Here is a 27,314-nt window from a genome sequence, read left to right as displayed (position 1 = left end):
TTAGTAAATCTTTATTGTTCAGATTATTACATTTGTTCCTCTTTCCCCCCCCCCCATAGCTCCCCTCCACCCAGTTCCCACCCCACCCTCTACCCTACCCCTCCCCCCCCCCCCCCACTGTCCTCATCCCTAGGTGCACAATTTTTGTCCAGGCTCTTCCCGCATCTCCCACACGCCTTTCCCCCCCAAGAATAGTCAGTCCATTCCCTTTCTATGTCCCTGATTCTATTATAATCACCAGTTCATTCTGTTCATCAGATTATTTATTCACTTGATTCTTAGATTCACTTGTTGATAGATGTGTATTTGTTGTTCATAATTTGTATCTTTACCTTTTTCTTCTTCTTCCTCTTCTTAAAGGATACCTTTCAGCATTTCGTATAATACTGGTTTGGTGGTGATGAACTCCTTTAGTTTTTCCTTACCTGTGAAGCTCTTTATCTGACCTTCAATTCTGAATGATAGCTTTGCTGGATAAAGTAATCTTGGTTGTAGGTTCTTGGTATTCATCACTTTGAATATTTCTTGCCACTCCCTTCTGGCCTGCGAAGTTTCTGTTGAGAAATCAGCTGACAGTCGTATGGGTATTCCCTTGTAGGTAACTGAGTTTCTTTCTCTTGCTGCTTTTAAGATTCTCTCTTTGTCTTTTGCTCTTGGCATTTTAATTATGATGTGTCTTGGTGTAGTCCTCTTTGGATTCCTTTTGTTTGGGGTTCTCTGTGCTTCCTGGACTTGTAAGTCTATTTCTTTCACCAGGTAGGGGGAGTTTTCTGTCATTAGTTCTTCAAATAGGTTTTCAATATCTTGGGCTCTCTCATCTTCTGGCACCAGTATAATTCGGATGTTGGTACACTTGAAGCTGTCCCAGAGGCTCCTTACACTATCTTCGTATTTTCGGATTCTTTTTTCATTTTGCTTTTCTGGTTGGGTGTTTTTTGCTTCTTTGCATTTCAAATCTTTGATTTGATTCTTGCGGTCCTCTGGTCTGCTGTTGGGAGTCTGTATAATATTCTTTATTTCAGTCGGTGTATGCTTAATTTCTAGTTGGTTCTTTATCACAACATCGAGGGTCTCATTAGATTTCTTCAGGATCTCAATAACTTTATCAGCGGCTTCTAGACAGTTCTTGAGAGACCTTAAATGTGTGGTTCTGAACTCAATATCTTCCATTGACAGTTTTGTCCTGTTTCTTTGCCTCCGCATTTTTTATGCTTTCTTGGTGCACCCCCTAGTGGTCTTTGTGCGCAGTCTTGTTGTAGTTAAGCCTTGATTGTTGTAGTTAATACTAGGGGGATTTGACCTCCAGGCCAACTGGCTCTGAGAATCAGCTGTGTCTGCAGTGGGAAAACTTCTGTCCTCTAGGGAGGTGCTAATCTAGCCTTTGCCTGAGGCTATCTGGCATATGGCTCTGCGCAGGGCTTGGGCGGGGCGGGTCGCACGCGATCAAACAGGGCGGGCGGAGGGAGCAGTTATGGCTGCTCTCAGTCCTGTCCCCAGAGGCTCTGTCTCTCAGAGTCCCAGCAACCGCTGCAAACCTCGGAGAGAAAGCTGCCCTCGCGTTCTGATGGATGCCAGACAGTCCCGCTTCTCCCATTTGAGTCTGGGTCCCTAGAGACTCGCCCAGAACTGGAGCTCAGAATCTGAGACTCCCTCCCGATTGAAAACGACAACCGCGCCCTCAGCTACCAGCCCGCTCCGCGTGTACCTCCACACCTTTGTATTTTCCGCACTGCGCCTCCTCTGAGTCTCGTATGCTGTTCTCTTTCCTTCTAGTTGAATAATTTCCCCTCAGCCAGTCTTCCTGTGGTTCTGGGCAATGTCCGTTCCGTCTTTTAGTTGTATTTGTGAAGTGGTTGTTCGAGGCAGCTAACTTCGGTGTTTACCTATGCCGCCATCTTGGTTTTCTTCCTGTTTGCTTAGTTTTAATCTCAGAGTTTTATTGGGAGACTACATCTACCACCACAGCTAATTTTTCATAATTGCAACAATAAGTGGTATATTTCTATTTTTTCCACCAAAAAGAATGACCTTCCAAAACAGAAAGCCTACAATAAGCTTAAAGAAAAATTAAACCCCAAACTTTCAATGTTAATTACATACAAATTCTAAAATAGATTGTGTATGACTTCTGTGTATTTAAAAAGATATACATACAGATAAGAAGTAATTCCTAAGAGTAGTAATGGGTTTAAAAAGAGCAAAAGTAGAATATTTCCTTTTCATTTTGGATAGAAATGCTCTCTCAACTGTATCCTGTACTCCCAACCAGTGTAGGTAGTGAACCTAATTTAAGCACTCATTCATGCGAAGGTCTATCACTGTGAATATGCATTAGGTTACTGTGGTATCTTTAAGTCAGCAATAACCACAGGGGCATTAACAAATGTAAAGCCATTTGCTCTGATTCTAAATGGCCCATGATGACAAGTTCTTCTGGTAACTGCATTTTAAGTTTTTCTGCCCTTTATTAAAAACTATCATCAAACACTATTTGTAGTGTCCTTTACCCAATCTTCGAAATCACTGCTTCTAAACTGTGTCTCCTCAATCAGATAACCATGCAGATAATAACTGATCAAAAGCAGGAATAAACAGATTAGGGTGAGCGTCTCCATTTAAAAAGGTACATTAATCTCAGTGCACAGTATGATTTTAAGTTTAGCCCATTGGAGAATATTTCCAATTATTTCCTAGTTATTGCATATGCCACAGGTTATGTTTTCCTGGGCAAATGACAAATAAAATACTACTTTATAGCAGTAATTTTCTTTCTTAAATATATTTTTATTGATTTCAGAGAGGAAGGGAAAGGGAGAGAGAGAGAGAGAGATGGAAACATCAATGATGAGAGAGAATCACTGATCAGCTGCCTCCTGCACATGCCACCATGGGAATCGAGCCTGCAGCCCAGGCACATGCCCTGGCTGGAATCGAACTGTGACCTCCTGAGCTACACCAGCCGGGCTATTGCAGCAATTTTCAACCTTTTTCAACTCATGGCACAGAGAAACTAAACATTTTTTTCCAATCTGACCAAAAAATAGGTATAATTTTGATTCATTCACACTGGATGGCTTTGTTATGTTGGCTGCTGTCATTTTTTTAAATTTGACAATCCAAGGGAAAGGGGCTCAGTGGCCCTGACTAAATAGTCAGGTATTACATGTTTTAAAATTCTTGCGGCACACTGGTTGAAAATCACTGCTCTATAGCAACTATTCTTTTCATACCTTCTCCAATACTGCAATCATTTGAAAAATGTCAGCATTAGTAAGCACAATCCATAATTCAGTCAGACTTACCTGAGGCACGCCTCGTGAACCGGTTTATTACTGCAGCTGGAAGAAAAAAGGCAGAATAATATTAGATAAAAATCTATTAAGCCACAGCCATGAAAAGAAACTGAATTGTTAAGTGATCCCATGAAGTTAAATATGAAAAAATAAGTGAATAAATAAGAGGAAATACCACAAATGTATAAAAATTAAATGTTTACATTTACTCGTAGCTAAAGAAATACAAATTAAAATATTTCACCTGCTCAATCAATTTAAACACTTTCAATAAAAAACTCGTTATAGATAGCTTAATCTACTTAACTGAAGACAGTGTAAATCTATAGAATATTTTTATAAGTTGGCAATTACATCAACTGCCATTAAAGGTTTGTGCCCTTTAATAGAATAATTCTATTTTAAAAGATTTATTCTAAAGAAATACCACCAGAGAAAGAAAAACCAATGTATGAATATAACTTCAGCAGCATAATTTTACAATGAAAAAAAATTAGGAAACAAAATTTAAAATGCCCATGTATACTGAAGTTGTTACTAGGTAAAGGACAACATATACTTGATATTCTCAAATTGAAGATACGTGGTTTTGACAATTTTTGTGTAACCCCAAGGTCCATGACACACAAATCTCTATATTGTGAACTGCAATTTCAGGCTGGTGTACGAGAGTGTACCACTCAACCAGTAATCCTATATGGGCCCACTCCCCAACTCAACTCAGCTCTGCGGTTTCTTCTTGGATTTGGTTTTAGTTAGCTCAAGAAGTAAGGTTTTTAAAAACTTTATTTCTTGAGAGAAGCAGAAATAAGTTTATTGTCCATATTATTTACATACAGGACATCATGCAGTACACAGTATCTTTAGTGGTAGAATGTCATGGGCCTATTACTTTTTAATACTTCAATATTTTCAAAACAGTAACTATAAAAAAATAGAGGCACGGTGCATGAAATTCATGCACTGTTTGTGTGTGTGTGGGGGGGGGGGGGGTGTCCCTCAGCCCAGCCTGTATCCTCTCCAATCTGGGACCCCTCAGGGGATGTCTGACTGCCGGTTAAGGCCCGATCCCACAAGGATCGGGCCTAAACCGGCAGTCAGACACCCCCTCACAACCCGGGACTGCTGGCTCCCAACCGCTTGCCTGCCTGCCTGCCTGATTGCCCTTAATCACTTCTGCCTGGCAGCCTGTTTACCACCTAACTACTCCCCCGCCAGCCTGATCAACACCTAACTGCTCCCCTGCTGGCCCGATTGCCCCCAACTGCCCTCCCCTGCCAGCCCGATCTCTTCTAACTGCCCTCCCCTGCAGGCCTGGTCCCCCCCAACTGCCCTCCCCTGCAGACCTGGTCCCCCCCAACTGCCCTCCCCTGCCGGCCATCTTGTGGCATCCATTTTTGACCACAGGGGGGCGGCCATCTTGTGCAAGGGTGTGACAGTCAATTTGCACATTACCTCTTTATTATATAGGATTTTTACATTATGGAAATAGATCAAGTAAAAGTAAGACTTGAAAATTTTACCAGCAGTATGGTTATACTGCATGAAAAATCTGTATGCATAGGAACAAGTACGAGGAGAAAACTATGTCAGATGTTTTACATTAGTCCTTGCAACCATGCCATTTTACTGATGAGGCTCAGAGATATTGATTAATTTGCTTTAGATTTCACAGCCCCCTGTGGCAAAGCTGGAGAATTTGAACCTAGGTCACCGAGCACTAACATACTGCTTCATAATGAACTCTCAGAAAAAGAAATTTAAAAAAGAAAAAAAAATCCCATTTACCATTGCAACAATAACAACAACAACAAAAAGATACCTAGGAATAAACTTAACCAAGGAAGTAAAAGACCTATACTCGGAAAACTAGGACACTGAAAAAAGAGATAGAGGAAGATGCAAACAAGTGGAAACGTATACCGTGTTCATGGACTGGAAGCATTAACATCATTAAAATGTCCATGCTACCCAAAGCAATCTATAGATTCAACACAATCCCTATTAAATATCAAAGGCATATTTCACAGACCTAAAACAAAAATTCCAAAACTTTATACGGAACTAAAAAAGACCCCAAATAGCCACAGCAATCCTGAGAAAGAAGAACAAAATTGGAGGCATCACAATACCGGATATCAAACTACACTACAAAGCCAGTGTAATCAAAACAGCCTGGTACTGGTGCAAGAGCAGGCATATAGATCAATGGAACAGAACAGAGAGCCCAGAAACTGACCCATGCCATTACGGTCAATTAGTATTTGACAAAGGAGGCAAAAATATAAAATGGAATAAATAAGTGGTGTTGGGAAATTGGACAGGTACATGCCAAGAAATGAAACTAGACCTCCAACTTACGCTATACACAAGAATAAATTCAAAATGGATAAAAGACTTAAATGTAAATCACAAAACCATCAAATCCTAGAAGAAAACATAGACAGCAAAATATCAGACATCTCTAGCAGAATTTTCACCAATACATCTCCCAGGGTAAGAGGAACAAAGGAAAAATCAACAAATGGGACTACATTAAACGAAAAAGCTTCTGTATAGCAAAAGAAACCAGCATCAAAATGAAAAGGGAAACCCACTGTATGGGAGAACGTATTTGCCAATGATACATCTGATAAGAGGTTAATTTCAAAAATATATGAAGAACTCAACAACTCAACAAAAGGAAGACAAAAAAAATCCAATTAAAAAAAGGGCAAAGGAACTGAATAGACACTTCTCTTAGAGGACGTATGAATGGCCAATAGACATATGAAAACATGCTCAATGTCACAAATCATCAGAGAGATGCAAATAAAAACTACAATGAGGTATCCCTCACACTTGCCAGAATGGCTACCATTCAACAAGTGTTGGCGAGGATGTGGAGAAAAGGGAATGCTAGCACACACACTGCTGGTGGGAATGCAGACTGGTGCAGCCACTATGGAAAACAGTATGAAATTTCCTCAAAAATTAAAAATGAAACTGCCATTTGACCCAGTGATTCCACTTCTGGGAATACATCCTAAGAATCCAAAAACACCAATCAGAAAGAATATATGCACTCCTATGTTCAGTACAGCATTATTTACAACAGATAAAATCTGGAAACAGCCCAAGTGCCCATCAGTAGATGAATGGATAAAAAACACTGTGACATTTATACAATGGAATACCAGGCAGCTGTAAAAAAGAAGGATCTCTATGCTTTGTGACAGCATGGATGGACCTGGAGGTTGTTATGCTAAGCAAAATAAGCCAGTCAGAGAAAGACAAATATCACATGATCTCACTTATATGTGGAATCTAAAGAACAAAATAAACTGACAAACAAAATAGGTCCAGAGGCATGAATGCATGGCACAGACTGACAGATTTCATGGGGGAGGAGTTGAGGGGGGAGGACAGGAAGAGATTAACCAAAGACATATCCTCCTATATAATAAAAGGTTAATATGCAAATTGTCCCCTCAGGAGTTCAACCAACCAGGAATTCGATTGCTCGCTATGACATGTGCTGACCACCAAGGGGCAGCGTGGAATGAAGGAAGGCCCTGGTCGGCCCTGATCGCTGGCCAGGCCTAGCGACCCTATCCATGCACAAATTTCATGCACTGGGCCTCTAGAGAGTGTGTGTGTGTGTGTGTGTGTGTGTGTGTGTGCGTGCATAGCCCATGAACACAGACAATAGTGTGGTGAAAGCCTGGGTGAGGCATGAACTAGGTAGAGGGAGGCAAGGGAAGGAGAGAGGGGGAGCTGTAATAATGTCAACAAATGTAAAAAAATTCTAAAAATGTAAAAATACTAAAAATGCTGCCTCATTAAAAAACAAAGCAAAAATACTGACTTCTGAAGTCACAATAATAGCTAAGTAGTTCCTTCCATATTGATTTGTACTGTTATTAAAGATTAACTTTGTGAAATAATTCACAAACCCAATTTTCAAAATATTATAGTTTATAGCAAAATTTTATTCTCCAAATTAATTGAGATAATATTCTCATAATTTACGTACCAAAATAATTTAGCCGTATATTTGCAAAGTCACACTTTACTTACATAAAAGCCTTTCATTGGGTAAACTGCATGTTACGTATATTTACACTTCCATCAATTTTCTTGGATACTTTCAAACCCATTTTTCCTTCAGAAAGAACCTAGTCTAAAGAAAGCCTCCCCAGAAAGCTACAAGGACAGGGGGTAGAGGGGAAGCACATAGCTTCAACCACAGGAATGCAGGACAGGAACAGTGTAGGGCGGCTAATAAAGGCAAAGGGAAGGCAAAGAGACATACCTTAGCCTTCGGGAAAAATAGAGTAGACCTTTTCCTCCTACCTCTCTAGTTTCTCTGGACAATGACATCACAGCCCTGCAAGCTTCTGGTCTGAAATGTTGGGTCCCTTAGGTTTCTATGTCTTTCTGAAGTGCTTAAGGCAGAGATTTTCAACACAAGTGGCACTGCCATCTGGAAGCTGTATTCTGAATTTGTGGGGGTAATTTTTCATTGTCTCAGTAATTCAGAAGACATCCTTGGCACTTGGAAGACAACATACAGGACAGACCTGTACAACAAAGAACTGTTCTGAATCCCACAACTGTTGTCCTGTTCTACTTTCAAATATCTCACTGGACATTCATGTGGGCCAAAAAGTCCGTTTATAACCATCTGAGCCTACATCTGAACACTGTGTTATATAAACATAATTATTTTATACAGTTTTAATATACATCAAATTTTCCATAACACAACTACAACATAAATTAAAGGAATTTGGGGTGGGGGTGTTGTGTTTTGTTTTGTTTGGAATTTTACTAAAAGATGTTCATTTCAAAAAATCATGTCACTGCTGCAATACTATTCATACTCTCAGTGATTTTCCACATAAGTGGGAAAATCTAACTACATTATGTCTTATGTACATATTGATGCACATACCTACCAAAATACATTTTACTTACTGCAAATTGCTTTCCTTTATTTCTCCTTTATATTTTTGCTAGAAATTATATCAATTTTTAAACTGTGGGTAGACAGGTTATAAGAATGATTTCCATTTCCCGATAGTAAATGGGACCCAGGAACAGGCAGTTAAGAAGATGGTTGCACGAGGCAAGTGATATGCAGTAGACAACGTAAACACTGGATTTTGACAGTCACCAAAAACCAATCCCTCACATCCACATTCCTCAGTATCCACTTGCAAGGACGAGACGCACATTTCCTGCAAAACCTGTTGGCAAACTAATAGCAACCTTCAGAATTTTTCTAGATTTTTTAGTCTAGCTACCAGAGGTAGCTTAGGCTCCATCCACTACTGGCCCTGTTACCTTCTGTGAAACCTTGGATGAATCATGTCACTTTGACTTAAATTCTCAACATATAAAGTATGAGAAGTTAAAATCTGCCCCCCTTCTTTCAAGGGGGATTTTATGAAGAAAAAACATAAACATGTTTGAAAGTGTCTGTAAACTATTCAAATGTAAAAGATTGATGTTTATTTCCTGTGAGCTAACGTTACCAATTTTAATATTTCCACTTTAACATATACAAAGTAAGCAGCAGTACAAATTCACAAAGGTTAACAGATGATGATGTTTATTTAAATCCTCACCCGAGTACATGTTTTTATTGACGTCAGAGAGAGTGAACGGGAGAGAGAGAGAAACACTGATGTGAGAAACAATGGTGGGTTGCCTCCTGTACATGTCCCAACCGGGGATCGAACCTGCAACCTGGGTATGTGCCCTGACTGGGAATTGAACCCGCCACCTTTTGGTGTATATGACAATGCTCCAACCAACTGAGCCACCTGGCCAGAGCAACAGATGGTTTTAAAATGGGATAAGTCAAATTAAGTTTTCGCAGACTCTTGATTTCCACCTTTAGCATTTTCCTATCTATAAATAATCTGTGAATGTATTTATAAACCCCCAACACACACAACAACAACAACAAAACAGAAAAAAAACACACAATACTAGTAGAAAATGTATTATCTGCCTGGAGAAGCATGAAATGTGACTTAAGAATATACTAAACGGCTAACAGTTTAAAGGGATACAGCTAAAATCTTAGTGAATCCTCGAGGAAAAATACAGAAATATTCATATAGTTTTGACTTCCTCCCAAATGCCATTCCAGTGGAATACTGAGAGTTCTGTGTTTCTATGAGTATCTTCCTGCTTGTCTAACCAGAAATCCCCTCAGCTCCCAAACCATATTCCACCAGACTAGCCTCAATTCCTTTGCTCCCAGGAGACCCAGAAGTGTAACTGATTCAAGTCTTCTTTAATCCTGAAGTACCCTTACAAGAAAAGCCCTCCATGACATGGGGTAAACGGAACGAGCCCCTCTACTCCTAGGGCCTCCCACACCTGTGACTCCTGCTGGTCTTCCCGCCTCTCTGTGCCCAAAGCCCGAGCAGTGCCTGGCGGAGCAGAGGCCCGAGGAAATATCCGTGCCGTGAATCAACACACTCTGGGGAGCGAACAGAGCGAGCTCCTTGCCCCACTTATTTTATTGCTTTATTTTTTTAATTTTTAAACTTCATTTTAAAATTTTGGTTACAGTTTAATTTTTGTGTTCTTAACAAGGCTATGTTTAATCTCTCAGGATTAAAAAAAAATTAAGATTCTATAAAATTCAACAACAAAGGAATAGCAAGGGAAGGGCATAACAGCCCCATTCTCTGGGGTATAATAGCTATTCCAGTTTAACACCTACCTTCAAAACAAAACTAATTTATATAGTTTCTAAATGAAATAATGTATCACCACCCTCTGTTCGGTTTATGCTAATTTTCATACACGAAGCCGGAGGATGCCTCGGGGTGTCCCAACCCGCCTCCATGCCCACGTCCAGGCAGCCACCTGTCTCATTTTCTTCACAGTGACCAGTGCTATCTAAAGGTATCTATTATCCTTATTTTCCTCCCACACTAGACTGCAAGCTCTGTGGGGCAAGGTCCTCCCTTGTCTGTCTGTTTCACTACTGTATCTCCAGGGCCTAGAGCGCCACTTCATATAAAATATTAGGTTCAACAAATGCTGAATGAATAGTGCTAATGGAAAACTAATACAACCGGTGTTGTTCATCTGACACCTAAACAGTATGTAGACGAATGCAAGTGATATCTACACAAGTACAAAATTTGTGAGAGCTCATACATTAAAACACAGTACTGACTGGAAACATAAAATGAAATTAAAAGCAGGAGAGCTTGACTAGCCTTTGACTTTTTGTACAAGTAGCAAAAAGCAATCCCATTTATGCCCCATAATTATGAAAATGTAACCCAGATGTTAGTGTCCAACAAAAATAATTAGTGCAGAAAGCAATGAAACGTTTCTATTAAAATATGGAAAAGGAGATTTCAAGGACAGCCATGTTTCCATTTTTAAAAATAAAGGTGAAAAACTGACATACAATGAAATGCACAACTCAGTAAGTTTTGACAAACATATACACCTATGTACAACACTCCAATTAAAATTAAAACATTTTGGACACTCTGGAAAGGTTCCATGAGCCCCCATATAGCCAATTCCCACTGTGCCATAGGAAACCACTGTTAGGGTTTCTACCACCATAGTTTAATTTTACCTGTCTTTGATTTTCACATAAATGTCAGATTCATTCTTGCTACTGAGAGGATCAATAATCTGTTCTTTTTAAAATTATTGTTAAATAATTGTTTAATTATTGTTAAAATATTGTTTATTCCATTGTATGAGTAAACCACAATCTGCTTATCTATTCTTATGTTAATGGACATTTGGGTTATTTATAGTTCGGGTTATTTTGAATAAAGCCTCTGTAAATACATACACACACACACACACACACACACACACTCACACACAACTTTTTGTGATCATATGCATTTCTCTTGAGTAAATGTGACTAGAGTGGGATTGCTGGGTCCCAGGTAGGTGAATGTTTAACTTCATAAAAACCCATAGTTTTTCCAAGTGTTTGTACCATTTTATATTCTCATAGCCAACATAAGGTATAACTTATTCCAAACATTCTAGTGTGTCTTTAATGCCATCTCATCGTGGTTTTAATTTTCATCTCCTTTGTAACTAAAAATACTGAGCACCATCCCACGTGCTTATTGGCCATTCTTATGTCTTCTTTATTGAACGGTTAAATCTTTTGCTCAGTTTTATTAGAAGCTTTTTATTATTGAGTTTTACCAATTTCTTTTATATATTCTGGATCAAAAGTAGGTTCACAGTTGTTCATATGGAAAATAATACAATAATTAATAAGCAATAATACAAGAATAAACTGTGTTTCATGTACTCACAATGATAAACCTACTTTCGCCCCATCCTGTCTGTAATAGAAAAAAATCCTACTTATTAAAAACACACACATGCCATACACAAAAATAAACTATAGATGGACTAAAACCTTGAGTCTGAAACTCAAGACATTAATATTTATAAAAAAATAAAGACATTTAAAAAATTGGGGATAGATGGATTCCTTAAGGCAGAAGAAGCATAAGTGTAAAGAAAAGGACAAATGTTAGACTACTTCAAAATTAAGAAATTCTGCTCAAAGTCACCAGAACAAAATAAAAAGAAATGTTTAAGACTGTGCAAAAATTTTTTCAGTGCATATTACCAACAAAAGATTAGGTCAGAACATGTAAAAAGAAAGAAATCTTGGCTGTTACAAATAACACAGCAATGAACATAGGGGTGCGTAATTCTTTCAAATTAGTGTTTTAGGTTTCTTCAGATATATTCCCAAAAGTGGAATCACTGGGTCATAAAGCATTTCCATTTTTAATTTTTTGAGGAAACTCCATATTGTTTTCCATAGTGGCTGCACCAATCTGCATTATCACTAGCAATGAACTAGTGTTTCCTTTTCTCCACATCCTCGTCAGCACTTGTTGTTTGTTGATTTATTGATGACAGCCATTCTGACAGGTTGAAATAATGCCTCATTGTGGTTTTAATTTGCATTTCTCTGATGACTAGTGACATTGAGCATCATTTCATATGTCTATTGGCCATCTGTATGTCCTCTTTGGAGAAGTGTCCATTCGGATCCTTTGCCAATTTCTTAATTAGGTTGTTTGGGTTTTCTGGTGTTGCGTTTTATAAGTTCCTTATAAATTTTGGATATTAAGCCCTTATCAGATGTATTGGCAAATATGTTCTCCCATTCAGTGGGTTGTCTTTTCATATTGATGGTTTCCTTTGTTAAATAACTTATGTATCACCTCTACTTAGCTACTATTATGTGTGTGTGTGTGTGTGTTTGTGTGTGTGCGTGTGAGAGAGAGAGAGAGAGAGAAGATTTAAGATCCATCCTCTTAGGAAATTTCAAGTATATAATATAGTATTGGTAACTTTCATCTCTGTGCTATACATTAGATCTCCAGAACTCATTCATCTGCATTAGCTGAAACTTTGTACCCTTTTTTTTTAAAGAAGATTTTTTTTCTTGATTTTTCTGAGAGAGGAAGGGAGAGGGAGAGTGAGAAACGCCTTTGTGATAGTGAAACATCTATCAGTTGCCTCCTGCACGCCCCTTACCAGGATCGAGCCTGTAACCCAGGCATGTGCCCTGACTGGGATTCAAACCAGGAACCTTTCGGTGCACTGGACAACACCCAAACAACTGGGCCCTACTGGCCAGGGTAAACGTTGTACCTTTTAATGATAAATGTGTTGCTATAATATTTTTTACAAAATATCCTTTTTACAAATGAATGTTAACATTCAAATACTGAAGTACTTTGGATTATTTTTAAAGAAATTATGAGGAAATTATTTTAAGGAATTATTATGAATCAAAAGTCCTATTATTATTTAGTTGTTAAACTGCTATTAATGACAGTCACATGAGAAATCGAAGCCGTGGCCGGGTAGCTCTCAGTTGGCGAGAGCATCATTCCAATATGCCAAGATTACAGGTTTGATCCCCCCACCACCTCTCTCTTTAAAATCAATAAATAAAAATAAATTAAAGACTTGTGAATAACTCCATAAAAACAGTTATTCAAAAGGACTGTCTTTTTTCCTTCTAAAACTCTAGTAAGCTAGCAATTTGTAGTGGAGCAAGTACAGAATTATGGGTTTTTGGAATAAAACCACATTCTAATGTAAAACCTAAGTATAAATTTGTCCTACCCTGAGCTTACTTTCATAAATATTATGACATGAGAAAATGGCAACAAGCTGTCAATTAAATCCAACTATTTTTTCCAATTAATTTCTATTTCAGACACATATCAATGTTTTTACTATAAACATCTGCCTCATTTAAATAAAGTGACGGTTTTCAATATTCCTACCTACTATTTCCCAAGGTGCTTTAAAATGATTTGTTAAAACTTAAATAAAATCATAAACTTGGAGGTTTTGCACACACGAGTTTATTTATTCTATCAGTTAAACACTGATTCTCAAGATAGGGGATGTTGTGCAAATGAAGCAAAACTTTACCCCACTGCTTTAAAGAAAAAAGTCAGACTATTTGCTTTGCATTTCAAGTGCAATTGGAAGACTTGAGATTTGAAGGAGCATGGTTGTTTTTTGAGTTATTACCACAACTGCCTTGAAAGCAACCTCTTATTTCTTTTTTATTTTATTTTATTTTTTTATTCTTTTATTGCTTAAAGTATTACAAAGGGTATTACATATATGTCCTTTGCAACCTCTTATTTCTTATATTTCCAATCAAATTTCATTTTAAAAAACTCATGTTCTCACTGACATTTAAAACTTCCTCTTTCTTTTCTTTTCCCTTTCCCTTCCTTCCTTCCTCTCTTCTTTCCTCATGAAACTCGTAACAATGAACGTATGCCAGACAGTGTTAACTCATTCAATTCTTATGGCAACCCTCTAAGGTAAGTACTATCATTATTCCCATTTCAGAGATGAGGAAATTGAGGCACAAACGGTAAAGTAACTTGCTCAAGATTCCACATGTTATAAACAGCAGAGCCAGGATTCAAACCCACAGTCCATGCCAAAGTGAAGCCATTTTTTTTTAAGTTTCCAGTGTTTCTCATTTTTTCTGTCATCACTTTTTTTTTTTTTTTTTAGAGAGGAAGTGTGTGTATAGGAGAGAGGGGAAGAGAGAGAGAGAGAGAGAGAGAGAGAGGGAGAGAGAGAGAGAGAGAGAGAGAGAGAGATGTGAGAGAGAAACAGTGATCAGCTGCTTCCCACACATGCTCAGGCAACCTAGGTATGTGCCTGACGGGGAATTGAACCCTCGACCTTCTGTTGGGCTGTCATTACTCTAAAATTTCAGCAACTAAAAGCAATATGTTTGTTTTCCTTAAACAATACGTAGGTTTAAGAAGTATGAGGCAGAGGAAAGAGGCTTTAACTGATTATGTTTATCAAATTAGTGGACTGTGGCAGGGGTCCGGGGAGCAGGAAGACAAGAAAGAATTACAACTGAGGCAGAAGATAACGCATTCAGTTTAGGGCAAAATTATCTTTAGGCGCCTGAAGAACATACAAGGAGAGGTGGTTGGTAAGCGGGCAGATGTGTTAATCTGAATTTTAAAGAAAGGGGAGGTCTGTGCTGGAGTGAGAGGAAAAACTGGAGGGCTCCAAAGAGCGAGTGAGCCTTGAGGGGTGGGCAGGATTCACACAATAAGGGAGGAAGGCAGCCTGCACTCAAGGCGGCAGAAGCAGGCTCATGGCAACATACAAGTTTTGGATTGGGCATGAGGCTCATATAAGCAGAAGCAGTAACATGGGAAATGTAGGTAGGTCACAAGAAGGTGAACTCCTTACCAGCAAGACAAGCCTGTGTACCTATGTTCTCTGCATTTTGCTAATGAGGGTACATAATCAAAAAAGTTTTGATTGAGTTTTTAAAGTATATGAAGTGCTAATGTGAATGGAATAGACAAAAAAATTGTCAATGGGACAGATCAATGCTGGACTAGACTGCACATTTCTAGAAGGAAAAGTAGGTAGCTTAAGTTTTGATATGTGGTTCTTTTCAACCATGTTACCGCTGGAAGAATTACTGAAAATGAAGTATATGCACCATGATTAAGGTCGAGGCTCTGAACTCAGACTGTCGGGTTCAAATCCTGACTCCACCACTTACTTTGGGGAGGGCTAAAGATGTATAAGAAGCTTTTTTCAATGTCTGGTAGTTAAGCAGCCAAAATGTTAACAATTATTAAATTTAAAAATATCATTTAACAAATTTTAGCTTTCTATAGTAACTGAGATGAAACAGCTGAGTCGTGTTTTAATTTAGATAATCTTCTGGAATGACGCTTTTTGGGTCTGAAATATATTTCAACAAATGGAAGTTTTTTCCTTCTTCTTTTTTTTGATCCAAAAAAATCCCCTCAATATCACTGCTATGAACTATTTTGTCTTGGAACAGCTAATGTAAACTAAACAATGTCAGTCCCTAGCCAAACGGATACAGGAATAACTGTATACAGTATATCTTCTTGGCTCCACTTTTATGTGGAACATGTGTTTATATTTTGACCTTTTGTCTTTTTTTAAAATCACAGAAACATTTTTAAACAGCAGCAACTGGAATGAATTTTATTTTAGTTTCCAAACATATTAAGCTACACATGGCAGAGGCTATTACTGAAACATTTATAAATGTTACACCAACTGTGTTTATATATCTGATTTTTTAAGGTTGTTTTGTTTTCGTGTAAACCATGACCTGCAAATTTTAGATCAAATTCTTTCCACAAAATAATTACATAATGGAACAGTCTGAGTCATTTTGAATTTCTGAAACACAAAACTAGCCCCCTATAAAATAAAGATAATGATTAGCATCATACTGAGATTTTTCTATAGGGTTGTGGGACTATCCCAAACCATACCTGAATGGTATGGATGAGTGGAAGGGCAATAAGAACAGGGCCAAGAACACAATGACAATAATTCATCCAACTCAGAAAAATCACTGCACTCTTCTTCTTTTCAATGGTCTCTTCTTAAGCAATACAAAAATAAAGCCTAATATGAGATTTCACTGCAATGAAAAAAATCAATGAGAAAAAGAAGTTAATTCTGAAGGCAAAAGTACAAAAGTACTTCTTTTTAGCCTAGCCCAGTAATTTTCAACCTTTTTCATCTCACGACACACATAAAACTAATTACTAAAATTCTATGGCACACCAAAAAATATATTTTTGGTCAATCTGAAAAAAAAAAAAAAGGTATAATTTTGATTTTTTCATACTGGATGGCTACTGTGTTGGGTGTTGTTATTTTTTGACAATCTAAGGAAAAAGAGGTCAGTGCCCCTGACTAAATGGTCAGGTATTGCATGTTTTAAAAATTCTTACAGCACACCGGTGGAAAATCGCTGGCCTAGCCTTTTAAACCTTATTTATCACCTCGATGGAAGGCAGAAATAATTCGAAACATGTAAGTTAATATAAACAGCACTCAAAGTGTAAGTGATAGTTCTATGTACAAGAAACCCAAAACCAACTAAATTTGAATGAGAGACTTCTCTGGCTCCCAGCTGCTCTACCTGTTAAATAAAATAGATTACATATACTATCTATGAAATAGTCTCTAACAAAAGGACTGATTCTTAAGAAGTCTAGAGATAGAAAACTTAAGAGAACTGTAATTTTTTTCTTTTTTTAAAAAAAGAGGAGTTGACTCTCAAAAATTTCTGCAGTGACTCAATGAGTGAATCAGCATAGCATCCTACCTTCCAACTTTCACATATTCCTTCTTCAGGTCTCAGCCCCTTTCTGGTATCATGTGACTCTAGACCAGTGGTTCTCAACCTTCCTAATGCTGTGACCCTTTAATACAGTTCCTCATGTTGTGGTGACCCCCAATTTCATTGTTACAAATTGAACATAATTAAAGCATAGTGATTAATCACAAAAACAATATGTAATTATATATGTGTTTTCTGATGGTCTTAGGTGACCCCTGTGAAAGGGTCACAACCCACAGGTTGAGAACCGCTGCTCTAGACACTAAAAAAGCAGACCCTGCAGTCAGTTACTCAATCCCCTTAACTGAACTCTTCACTCTCAAATAGTGTATCAATCCCACCTTCCATAATAGGCCTTCTCTATTGCTACTACTCTCATTAAATTATTTAATGGGCTACAAATAAACGCCTCACTGATCAATTCCAAGGTCTCTTGCTAGTATTTACAGTTTAAAAAGAAACACATTTGTTTTTTTGACACAATTATGAACAAAGCCTTGAAAGCTGGAAATTTACTGAGATCTATGAAATGAGATTTGCAATAATAAATAATCATTAAATATTTACTCCAGTCCCACCCAGACATAGTCCATTACTTTATGTGCAACCTCAAATGGAAAGCTTATAACTATCACATTAAGTAATGGCTACACAGTTTGATTCTTAAGTACACACATGCCAGCATCCAATGCTTCAATTTTTGTTTAGGTGTTTTCACTCCACGACCTGTCTTCAGACAAAGTATAATTCACTCAAAGAATCCTTCACAAGTCCCAACTGATTCTACTCCTCTCTCTTCCTCCCTCTCTTCTGGTTCCTCCACCCCTCCCTCTCCTTGCCTTTCTCCCTTTACCTCGCTCCTAAAGCCTAAAATAAAAGATGGATAAGAGTTTGAGAAAGGGCAGTTTCAAGTCCTTTGATTTTCTAATATCAATACTAAAGCAATTCACTTAATACTAATAGCAAAATTAATAATGTTCTTGCCCTGGCCAGTGTGGCTCAGTTGGTTGGAGTGTCATTCCATACACCAAAAGGTGGTGGGTTCGATTCCTGGTCAGGGCACATACTCAGGTTGTGAGTTTGATCCTGGTCAGGGTGCATGTAGGAGGCAGCTGATCAATGCTTTTCTCTCACACTGATGTTTCTTTTTTTCTTCTCTCTCTCTCTCTCTCTCTCTCTCTCTCTCTCTCTCTCTCTCTCATCAATTGAAAATGGTCTTAACCATCTACTCTGAAAATCACAATTACCAGCTATAGCTAAAAATATTTTTTAAATCTCTAATATTATTGTTTTATGCTCATAAGTAAAATAATGGCTTCAATATTTTAGCCATTTGTCATGAATGATGTAATCTATTTCAGAAGCATTTAAAACTGCCACATAAATATCTAACAGCCAAAGACAATTAAGTCTCATTTATACAAAATCCTGGGCTCTTAGCTACAAATTATGAGTTGCAAGGATGTGGGTTTTTTAACTGTGCAACATCACTGCACATTAAATCCTAAGTAGGATTGCACATAAACTCATTTTCTACTTCATCTTTCTAAAAAGTGCTAATGCCAGGTTAATTTCCACCAAATTGCTATTCTGCAAGAAAAGCTTACACTTCTGTAAGATTTCATGTTAATGAGATAATTTGTTTAACATGCAACCCATGTTTGCTGTGTGCACTGAAATATTTGCTATGAGCCCTAGAAATATTAATCTATTTATCCTTGTAACAACTCTATGAAGTGACTGCAGACACAGCTGATTCTCACAGCCAGTTGGCCTGAAGGTCAAATCCCCCCCAGTGTTACCTACAACAATCAAGGCTTAACTACAACAAGACTGCGCACAAAGACCACAAAGGGGTGCACCAAGAAAGCATAAAAAATGCGAAGACAAAGAAACAGGACACAAATGACAGAAATGGAGGATATAGAGTTCAAAACCACACTTTTAAGGTCTCTCAAGAACTGTCTAGAAGCCGCCGATAAACTTAGTAAGGCCCTCGAAAAGACTGGTGAGACCGCCGATAAATATAGTGAGATCCTCAAGAAATCTAATGAGACCCTCGATGTTGTGATAAAGAACCAACTAGAAATTAAGCATACACCGACTGAAATAAAGAATATTATACAGACTCCCAACAGCAGACCAGAGGATCACAAGAATCAAATCAAAGATTTGAAATGCGAAGAGGCAAAAAACACCCAACCGGAAAAGCAAAATGAAAAAAGAATCCAAAAATACGAAGATAGTGTAAGGAGCCTCTGGGACGGCTTCAAGCGTACCAACATCAGAATTATAGGGATGCCAGAAGATGAGAGAGAGCAAGATATTGAAAACCTATTTGAAGAAATAATGACAGAAAACTTCCCCCACCTGGTGAAAGAAATAGACTTACAGGTCCAGGAAGCGCAGAGAACCCCAAACAAAAGGAATCCAAAGGACCACACCAAGACACATCATAATTAAAATGCCAAGAGCAAAAGACAAAGAGAGAATCTTAAAAGCAGCAAGAGAAAGCAACTCAGTTACCTACAAGGGAATACCCATACGACTGTCAGCTGATTTCTCAACAGAAACTTTGCAGGCCAGAAGGGAGTGGCAAGAACTATTCAAAGTGATGAATGCCAAGAACCTACAACCAAGATTACTTTATCCAGCAAAGCTATCATTCAGAATTGAAGGTCAGATAAAGAGCTTCACAGATAAGGAAAAGCTAAAGGGGTTCATCACCACCAAAACAGTATTATATGAAATGCTGAAAGGTATCCTTTAAGAAGAGGAAGAAGAAGAAAAAGGTAAAGATACAAATTATGAACAACAAATACGCATCTATCAACAAGTGAATCTAAGAATCAAGTGAATAAATAATCTGATGAACAGAATGAACTGGTGATTATAATAGAATCAGGGACATAGAAAGGGGGAATGGACTGACTATTCTTGGGGGGGAAAGGGGTGTGGGAGATGCGGGAAGAGCCTGGACAAAAATCGTGCACCTATGGATGAGGACAGTGGGTGGGGAGTGAGGGCGGAGGGTGGGGTGGGAACTGGGTGGAGGGGAGTTATGGGGGGAAAAAAGAAGAACAAATGTAATAATCTGAACAATAAAGATTTAATTTAAAAAAAACAAAAACAACTCTATGAGGTCAATACTACTAGTACGATAACATGTCAACATGCCTAGCACAGCACTTCATACATAAAAGAAAAGAAATGTTGCCTGAATTTAAAGTTAATCCCCAAAAGCTGACTTTCATGAACATTTTTTCAAACCAGTTAAATGTATTTAAGAGGTTGATGATATAAGATATTTTAACTTTCAATTAGTTGCTTAAGGTAACTACAACTACTAAAATTTCTTTAGTCATATGTTGCCAGCTACATGTAGTAGGAGGCAAGAGCTGAAGATTGGTTGCTTTGTCTTTTAATAGTTTCTAGTCACCATAGAGAGAGCAAGTTCTTATATAAGGGCACACAGAAGTGGACCTAATAAATCAGCCAAAGCAAAAATTCTTCAGAGCTACGATTGCTTTCTACAATTTCCTGCTACCAGTGAGGCTATGAACTCAACAAATAAACATGTTTCTTACTCCTAGTATGAGCACGGTTAAGAATATTTCCACAGCAGAGTCTTGGGAAGTCAATCTGCCTACTCTCCTTACTGCTTTGCCATAAGCTCATTTTAAGACGACCACATAAACGATTGCAACAGATGAATTTGACTATTATTCTTCAAGTTACAATGCAGCTTTAGCTCTTCTAAGTCTGTACCTAACAGGTATTTGCTCAGAGTCATCTAAGAAAACGTTTTCAGACACATGACCATTCTTCTCAACTCTCCTTCAACCATGTCTTCTCATAATACATGTTTTCTTAGTCTCCCTCCTCCACAACCACCACCACCACAAGCTCCAACTTTCCAATATTTTGCACGATTCTGAGGATCCCTTAAATTATAAAAAATAGGTAAGATTCTCCAACAAAGATTTGGCATAGGTCTGAGTCAAAGGCTTTACATGGTAAAATTCTATTTATATACTTTGCTTATTAGGTATGGTTCTATATTTTTTTGCTTGTGTATCCACTTTGAATTCTAGCTCTTTTTCTTCCATGATATAGAAAATTACTTCCATATTTGTTTAGTTTCCTTCCAGGTTGACTGCTTTTCGTATACCCATATATAATTCATTATGTTCTGGCCACTTGTCAATTTATCAGAGTATTTCCGAATTTCATTTAATTTTTATAAGTTCAGCAATTTCACTGAAGAAATTATTGAGCAACACAAGATCTTACAATGATGCCTATATAAAACCACTACAGGTATTCCCTTCTTTTCAAAAGTTCATGTTAATGCCACTTTGCTATTACAAAACACCTGCAATCACTAGTAGTTCATACCTGTTTTTACTAACTGAAAAAAATACAAAGAACATTTTTCTTTTTATGAAAAAAAGGTGAAAAGCAAAAACAGTTCAGCAAACCACTTTAGAGGTAGGGCACACCCTGAGTAGCAAGAGTGGCACTGCTTTCATTACATGTTAGTGTTACGTTAGGTTTTATGTGCTATTTGGCATGATTTGGTAGGTTATCTTTTGGGTCAAAACATTTGCCATATAAATTAATGGTACAGTTGACCCTTGAACACCACCGGTTTGAACTGCATGAGTCTACTCCTATGCAGATTTTTTCCCATAAATACTGTAAAAGTATTTTCTCTTCCTTATGATTTCCTTAATAAATTTCTTTTCTGTAGCTTATTTTATTGTGAGGATACAGTATATAACACACATAAAATACAAAATATGTGTGTTATAAACTGTTTATGTTATCAGTAAGGCTTCCATTCAACAGAAGGCTATCAGTAGTGAGGTTTTGGGAGGGAGGTACTCAAAAATTATACATGGATTTCTGACTGCATGGGAGGTTGGCACCCCTAGCCCCCGCCCCCCACTTCCTGTTGTTCAAGGGTCAAATGTAATTGCTTCTTCGCTTTTCAAAAGATTTCATAGGAACACTCTACTCTCGGATGGGGGGAACCTGCAATGACCATAGATTCCTCTACAAATTGATGCTAATCCAACTCTTTGTCCTGTAAGCTCTAAGCCCTTCTAATAAATTCTAAGTCTGGGGACACTACCCTTTCAGAAGTGACAGGTCAAGCTCTATGCACTTTCTACACTGGGAAAGAGGGAGGCAGAGTCTCCATTGCAGCTTTTTATTTTCTTTTTTTTTTTTAGGACTTCCACAGTTCCCTAAAAGGGGGATCTTCATATGCCATTATTCTAACACCTAAAATTGTCCTTTTAAACAGAATTGATAGCAAACTGAAAATAGGAATTAGAAGTGATAAAATCAGAACAAAATTGGAGAGGTATGGGAAAGCTATCCGCAGAAAAGTAAAGACACCTTCACCCATCTATTCGGCCTGGTGCCATCACTGTCCATGCTACCAGTCTCCGCTGGCTCGTTTGATTCAACCTCACACTGAGAGGTCAATGTCATATGCCGATCCCCTATGGGAGTCAATGGGCACCAGTTTCATGGTCACGAACTTGCCTATTTGACCGTTCTCTTATAAATACCAGTGCTTGTCCTAAAGCGATTCATGAGAATGGATATGGACCAATCAATGCAATTCTATTACCATTAGTGGAAAAATAACCAGGAAAAATGGCCTGTGAGTTAACCTGTAGACAAATTTAATTTAGGAAGAACTCCCTGATAGGCTTGGATCAGAGAGATGTAAGAAACCAGGCTTTGCTACTTATTAGCCCTCTGTGTGTGACCACGGATGAGTTAATTTTTCGGAGCTTTAAAGATAAACCACATTAAGGTAGAGCTTGACATTAAAGAAAAAAAAAGGCTCAGATGATGCGAGCCCCACCCCCTTCCAGAGATAAAAGCTGGGAGTTGGGAGTACAGGGATGGAGCCACGTGACCTGTGTTCCAGTCCTGGCTTTGCAGCATACTAGCTGTGAAATACTGGGCAAGTGACAGCCTTACTTTCCTCATGAGGCTGGGATAATGAGTTGGAGCATTTAGCTAGTGCCTAGTACACACTGAATGTCAATAAATGGCAGCTACTTTTTAACTGTTAATACGAGAAAGATATTATCCTCATCACTGTTTGCTGATCAATGTTTCTCAAAGTGTGGTCAGGGAACTATGAATATCAGAAAGACCAGGCATGTCTGTGGGGGGCAGGGAGATCCCATGTCCCAAACCAAGAAAGCTCTCTGAGAATGGTACCTGGTAATATTCACTTCTGAATCAAACTTCCTTGAGGTGCATACTAAAATTTAGGAATTACCGGTCCAGCTGGTCTGGTGTGCTGTGTCACAGTAATTAAGACTTATCTTCTAGCACCAATTCTTTACCATGCTAGTAGAATTACCCAGTATTTTTAAAAATATATTTTGGCACTGTTTGGTACCTAGACCTAAAACTGACAGGCTCACTCCACTTTGTTTTCCAATGGCACTACTTTGACCCCCCCCCACACACACACACACCCCCACCCCCCGACCAGAAGTTGGCACACTATGGCCTTGGTCTGTGACCAATTTTGTATAATCCCAACCTCCAGAGGAAATATGTATTCAAAGGGTTGTTGAGAGAGAGAGAGAGAGAGAGGGAGAGAGGGAGAGAGAGAGAGAGAGAGAGAGAGAGGGAGAGAGAGATATATTATGCTTGGCCTGTGCTGCTAAGTGGTTAGAATGACAAGGGTTCAATTCCTGGTCAAGGGCATGTACTTGGGTTGTGGGTTCACTCGCCATCCCCGGGGGCTCATGTGGGCCAATTGAAGTGTGTCTCTTTCTCCCCTCCCCTCCCCCTTTCACTCTCTGGAAAGCAGTGGAAAAAATATCCTCAGGTGAGGATTAACAGAAATAAAATAACATTAAAAAAAGAAGACTGTGATAGAGACCAAATGTGCTCACAAAGTCTGAAGTATTTACTGCTTGAATCTTTACAAAAAGTTTACCAGTCCCTTAGTAACCAGTAATTACTGTTTTTTTTAATCCTTACCTAAGGATATGTGTGTGTGCTTTTTAAAAAATTGATTTTAGAGAGAGAGGAAGGGGAGGGGGAGAGAGAGAAAGAGAAACATCAGTCGGTTGCCTCTTGTACGCACCCTGGCTGGGAATCAAACCCACAACCTAGATATGTACCTTAACCAGGAATCGAGCCCACAACCCTTTTGGTGCATGGGATGACACTCTAATCAACTAAGCCACCTGGCCAGGGCACCTGTAATTGTTTATAAACTCAGGTCTCAAAACAATTTACTCTTAAAAAAGAGAGAACTGAGTATAACAGAAAACATTACGTATTTTCTACTGCACCTAGTAGAGGGGAGTACCACTGCCGAAGTTTCTGATGATAATGATGATGGTGATGGTGATGGTGATGGTGATGTGTGTGTGTGTGTGTGTGTGTTGGATAATGATCAAATTGTATTTGGTTGCAGTCAAAGGTTTTAAGTCCTCAGGGTTAAGTCTGGGGTTAAAAAGGGTAGTTGGTTAACAAGTATTTATTAAAACTCACACTGAGTAATATTTACAATAAAGGTTCCTTGGAGAATGCAAAACCATATAAAATGATCCCTGCTGTTTAGAAGTTAATAGCTAATTTTTTTTTCATTCCAAAATAGAAATGAAATCTGCTCTGTGTATAATATACATTACTGTAAGGAAAGAATGAAATCATCAATGCCAAGTACTTCAAAAGCATTATACAAACAAAATAGTTTAGTTATACTAACAACATATTGTATTGACCATATATAGGTTCTTTAACAAATGCCTTGGTTCCTCATTTCCTCCAACCTTGGAAACTAGTCCCTTTTTCCTTTGTGTGTGTGCATGTGCATATGTATGTACACATGTGTGCATGTGTATGTTGGAAGCACAGAAAAAAGTATGAGATGCCTCTGGCCTTTGTGTCACCCACTAATGGCTTCTCCTTCTCCTCTGTTTATAATGTGTGTTCTTTTATCCTTTTCTTCCTCCTGGTAAATAAAGCATTTGATTACATTCTTGTGCAAAAAGAACAATTAAGACTGATTAAACATTTTTTAAGTAACAATCTTTCCCTTTCCCTTCACAAAGCACTAATTTCCAAGGATTCTGTGACTGTTTTGAACAAGCTAAAGATATATTAATTTTGTAATATAGTTCAACAATTTTGCAAAGAAAAGAAACACCTTCCTAGGTACATACACAAGAAAATTACACTTGAAAATGTTTTCATTCCATGAGATGTGCTGCAGGCACAAACCACGAGCAGTGTAAATAAATACAAGCTGCGGCAATGCTGAGTGCACGTTTGCCTTACACCACAAAGAGAAACCCTTGCACAGCGCACACCATGTTGTTTCAGCTTGGAATGCCATGAAGACGGGATTGAGGCGGTTTGTGTAAATACAGGCAGGAGATTGTCAATGGGCGTGTGTGTCTGTGTGTTAGGAAAAGAGGGTTGTAAGCAGAAGGGGTGGGACTTGTCAGGAGCAGCTATTTGAGAAAATTCTCTTTTCTTTCCCATTCATTCTTTCTAGATTCAATGTCTGGCACAGTCCTTACACTTACTCACTGGCTTTTCATTCTGAAGACAACTAACACGCTCTCAAAAACTTCCTACCGTGTTTTTCACACACTTTTCCCCCCCTAAGGCACCCAATCATTCAATATTTGTTTTATACAAAAAACCAAACTATTAGCCGGTTTCCTCATCCCAAAGACCCTGTGTGTCACAGGCTCAAAAGGGATCCTTTGTAGTGTGTCCAATATGAACACAACGCTTCGGTATTGGCAAATCGGAAGATAATAGATTACTTTGTCTCCAGCAATGTCAAAGCTATTACCATACATCTTGTTCTCCAATTTCATGCTCCGTTAGGAGAATTTGCTCCCCTAACAATCAAGCCAATTCAATGGAACACCCCCTCGCCTTCCGCTTTGGACACTCCATTAATGAACAGGAGGGCTGAGAGCGGACGCCGAGGGACCCGTTTCCTTTCTGCACAATGGTACCCGTCCTCCAGCCACAGTGAAAGTTGTCTTGCAGATGCCCACCCCAGGCCGGCCGTCCTCGGTCTCTCGGCCCAGGGCCCGAGGGGACAGGCGGGCAGAGAATTCGTACCTTGCAGCTCCCACCTCCAGGGGAGGGGACGGCGGGGAAAGGCATGACAAGAGAGCGGAGTAGGAAGGTGGGCGAATGGGAGAGACAGAAATGGATGCCGAGGGGGTGGGCGGGATGGGAAGGAAGGTAGAGAACGCGGGCAGAGGTGGGGGACGCGCGCGGCGGCATTAGAGCGCAGGGGAGAAAGGCGGTCGGGAGCGGGGGCGCGCGAGGGGTCGCGGTCCTCACCGTTGAACGCCACGGTGTCCGCGGCAGCGGCCTCCTCCTCCTCCTCCTCCTGCTCCCCGTTCTCGGAGTCGGTGTGCATGGGCTCCTCGGCGAAGTTGACGCCCTTGCTGGGGGTGCCGCCCCCGGCGGCGGCGCCCGCGTCCACCCAGGCTTTGCCCTCATGGCCGGGGCGCGCGGAGCCTTTGCGCTCGTTCTCCTGCTGCAGGCGCGTGAAGTGCTGCAGCGCGAACTCCAGCAGGTCCGGGGGCTGGTGCCTCAGCACCTCCACCGTGAAGCCCTGCAGCAGCTCCGTCAGCCCCGCCGGGATCTCGATGCTCATCCTGCCTGACGGGCGGCGGGCGCCTGCGCGCCGCCCTCGCCCCGTCCCCGGACAGGCCTCCGGCCCGGCGGCCGCCGAGCGAGCGCGGGCGGTGCGGGAGGCGCTACCGGCGGCAGGCGCGGCGCGGTGGGCCCGGCGGCCCGGCTGGCCCGGCGCGCGTCTCCTCGGTGCAGCGGCGGCAGCTGAGCGAGCGCGGCCCGAGGAGGGCTGGCAGCATCTCCGGCTCCTCCCGCTCCCGCCGCGGCCGCGCCTCTCCCCCGCCCCGGCCGCCCCGCCCCCGCCCCTCCGCGGCGCGCAGCGGGGAGCTCCCGAGCGCGCCCACGTGACCCCCGGAAACCATGGTAACCCCGCCGGCTGGCGCCGTGCGCCCGCCAGTCGGGTGGCTCCGGGGCTGCGGCCGCCGGCGGGCGCGGGCGGGTTCGCTGGAAGCCCCGATCTGGCGCGCGGCCGAGGCGTGGGTCCCCCGCTCTAAGCTGCCCGGGGTGGTGCCCGTCCCTCCCGCTCCAGCCAGCGGCGCCTCGCCGTCCACCTGTCCGCGCGCCCCGGAGCGGGCGGGCCACTGGGCCGAATTCCCACGCGTAACTCACCACGGTACCCACGCAAAGCTGGGGCTCCGCGGTTTGCC

General features: G+C 40.1%; 1 protein-coding gene across 1 annotated transcript in view; it reads right to left on the bottom strand.

Moving 5' to 3' along the window:
- Window positions 1-26,749, bottom strand: part of PRKAR2B (protein kinase cAMP-dependent type II regulatory subunit beta) — a 75,107-nt gene extending 48,358 nt beyond the window's left edge. The window contains exons 1-2 of the mRNA XM_081101798.1: window positions 26,371-26,749; window positions 3,303-3,338 (exon numbers count right to left, since the gene is read on the bottom strand). Of these exons, the coding sequence (XP_080957924.1) occupies window positions 3,303-3,338; window positions 26,371-26,689 (355 nt within the window). The 5' untranslated portion in view covers window positions 26,690-26,749. The remainder of the gene's footprint in view (window positions 1-3,302; window positions 3,339-26,370) is intronic.
- Window positions 26,750-27,314: the final 565 nt, after the last annotated feature.

The sequence above is a fragment of the Myotis nattereri genome (genome assembly GCF_964212035.1).
Source record: "Myotis nattereri genome assembly, chromosome: 11".
Lineage (NCBI taxonomy): Eukaryota > Metazoa > Chordata > Mammalia > Chiroptera > Vespertilionidae > Myotis > Myotis nattereri.
The sequence above is the reverse complement of the archived record's forward strand: the minus strand, read 5'-3'. Positions and strand labels throughout refer to the sequence as shown.